At 44.8% G+C, this 2,500-nt stretch overlaps 1 protein-coding gene across 1 annotated transcript in view; it reads left to right on the top strand.

The window, feature by feature from the left end:
• The window catches only part of LOC139531541 (catenin delta-2-like), a 571,014-nt gene that overhangs the window by 359,495 nt on the left and 209,019 nt on the right, over positions 1-2,500 (top strand). Inside the window, exon 13 of the mRNA XM_071328059.1 lies at positions 2,182-2,314. Coding sequence (XP_071184160.1) covers positions 2,182-2,314 — 133 coding nt within the window. The remainder of the gene's footprint in view (positions 1-2,181; positions 2,315-2,500) is intronic.

Here is a 2,500-nt window from a genome sequence, read left to right on the forward strand (position 1 = left end):
ACGGCCTTATGCTCTTCAACCTCGGAAATACAAGTTGGCTGTGTTATGTTGTACACTCATCTAAACTGCTTTATTTTTTCTCCTTCCTTCCTGCGTCTCTCTCTCTCTCCCCCCTCTCTCTCTCCCCCTCTCTCTCCCCTCTCTCTCTTGCTCTTTCCCTCTCTCTCTCTCTCTCCTCTCTCTCTCTACCCTCTCTCTCTCTCTCTCTCTCTCTCTCTCTCTCTCTCTCTCTCTCTCTCTCTCTCTCTCTCTCTCTCTCTCTCTCTCTCTCTCTCTCTCTCTCTCCTCTCTCTCACTCTCCCCTCTCTCTCTCTCTCTCTCTCTCTCTCTCTCTCTCCTCTCTCTCTCTCTCTCTCTCCCCCCCCCCCCCTCTCTCTCTCTCTCTCTCTCTCTCTCTCTCTCTCTCTCTCTCTCTCAATTCAATTCAATTTCAATTCAAGGGGCTTTATTGGCATGGGAAACATGTGTTAACATTGCCAAAGCAAGTGAGGTAGGTAATATACAAAAGTCAAATAAACAATAAAAATGAACAGTAAACATTACACATACAGAAGTTTCAAAACAATAAAGACATTACAAATGTCATATTATATATATGCAGTGTTGTAACAATGTACAAATGGTTAAAGCACACAAGTTAAAATAAATAAACATAAATATGGGTTGTATTTACAGTGGTGTTTGTTCTTCACTGGTTGCCCTTTTCTTGTGGCAACAGGTCACAAATCTTGCTGCTGTGATGGCACACTGTGGAATTTCACCCAGTAGATATGGGAGTTTATCAAAATTGGATTTGTTTTCGAATTCTTTGTGGATCTGTGTAATCTGAGGGAAATATGTCTCTCTAATATGGTCATACATTGGGCAGGAGGTTAGGAAGTGCAGCTCAGTTTCCACCTCATTTTGTGGGCAGTGTGCACATAGCCTGTCTTCTCTTGAGAGCCATGTCTGCCTACGGCGGCCTTTCTCAATAGCAAGGCTATGCTCACTGAGTCTGTACATAGTCAAAGCTTTCCTTAAGTTTGGGTCAGTCACAGTGGTCAGGTATTCTGCCACTGTGTACTCTCTGTTTAGGGCCAAATAGCATTCTAGTTTGCTCTGTTTTTTTGTTAATTCTTTCCAATGTGTCAAGTAATTATCTTTTTGTTTTCTCATGATTTGGTTGGGTCTAATTGTGCTGTTGTCCTGGGGCTCTGAGGGGTGTGTTTGTGTTTGTGAACAGAGCCCTAGGACCAGCTTGCTTAGGGGACTCTTCTCCAGGTTCATCTCTCTGTAGGTGATGGCTTTGTTATGGAAGGTTTGGGAATCGCTTCCTTTTAGGTGGTTGTAGAATTTAACGGCTCTTTTCTGGATTTTGATAATTAGTGGGTATCGGCCTAATTCTGCTCTGCATGCATTATTTGGTGTTCTACGTTGTACACGGAGGATATTTTTGCAGAATTCTGCATGCAGAGTCTCAATTTGGTGTTTGTCCCATTTTGTGAAATCTTGGTTGGTGAGCGGACCTCAGACCTCACAACCACAAAGGGCAATGGGCTCTATGACTGATTCAAGTATTTTTAGCCAGATCCTAATTGGTATGTTGAAATTTATGTTCCTTTTGATGGCATAGAAGGCCCTTCTTGCCTTGTCTCTCAGATCGTTCACAGCTTTGTGGAAGTTACCTGTGGTGCTGATGTTTAGGCCGAGGTATGTATAGTTTTTTGTGTGCTCTAGGGCAACGGTGTCTAGATGGAATTTGTGGTCCTGGTGACTGGACCTTTTTTGGAACACCATTATTTTGGTCTTACTGAGATTTACTGTCAGGGCCCAGGTCTGACAGAATCTGTGCAGAAGATCTAGGTGCTGCTGTAGGCCCTCCTTGGTTGGTGACAGAAGCACCAGATCATCAGCAAACAGTAGACATTTGACTTCGGATTCTAGTAGGGTGAGACCGGGTGCTGCAGACTGTTCTAGTGCCCGCGCCAATTCGTTGATATATATGTTGAAGAGGGTGGGGCTTAAGCTGCATCCCTGTCTCACCCCACGACCCTGTGTGAAGAAATGTGTGTGTTTTTTGCCAATTTTAACCTCTCTCTCTCTCCCCCTCTCTCTCTCCTCTCTCTCTCCCATCTCTCTCCCCTCTCTCTCTCCCCTCTCTCTTGCTCTTTCCCTCCTCTCTCTCTCTCTATTTCCATGTAGGGAGTTTGGATGGAGGGATCCAGAGTTGCCTGAGGTGATTCAGATGCTACAGCACCAGTTCCCTTCAGTCCAGTCCAACGCTGCAGCCTACCTCCAACACCTCTGCTTCGGAGACAACAAGATCAAATCAGAGGTAGCCTACCGTGTGAGTGCGTGCATGCGTGCGTGCATGTGGATGTTCTACCATTACCAAAACCCAGATCTCTTTCCCTCTAAAGCTATTTGGAACAACCTGGTGTCAGAATCCTTTAACAAACACTTTATTAATAAGCCTCCGACAGCAGCAATCTGTTACAATCTCACAATCTGTTGTATTGTG

The sequence above is a fragment of the Salvelinus alpinus genome, chromosome 10 (genome assembly GCF_045679555.1).
Source record: "Salvelinus alpinus chromosome 10, SLU_Salpinus.1, whole genome shotgun sequence".
Lineage (NCBI taxonomy): Eukaryota > Metazoa > Chordata > Actinopteri > Salmoniformes > Salmonidae > Salvelinus > Salvelinus alpinus.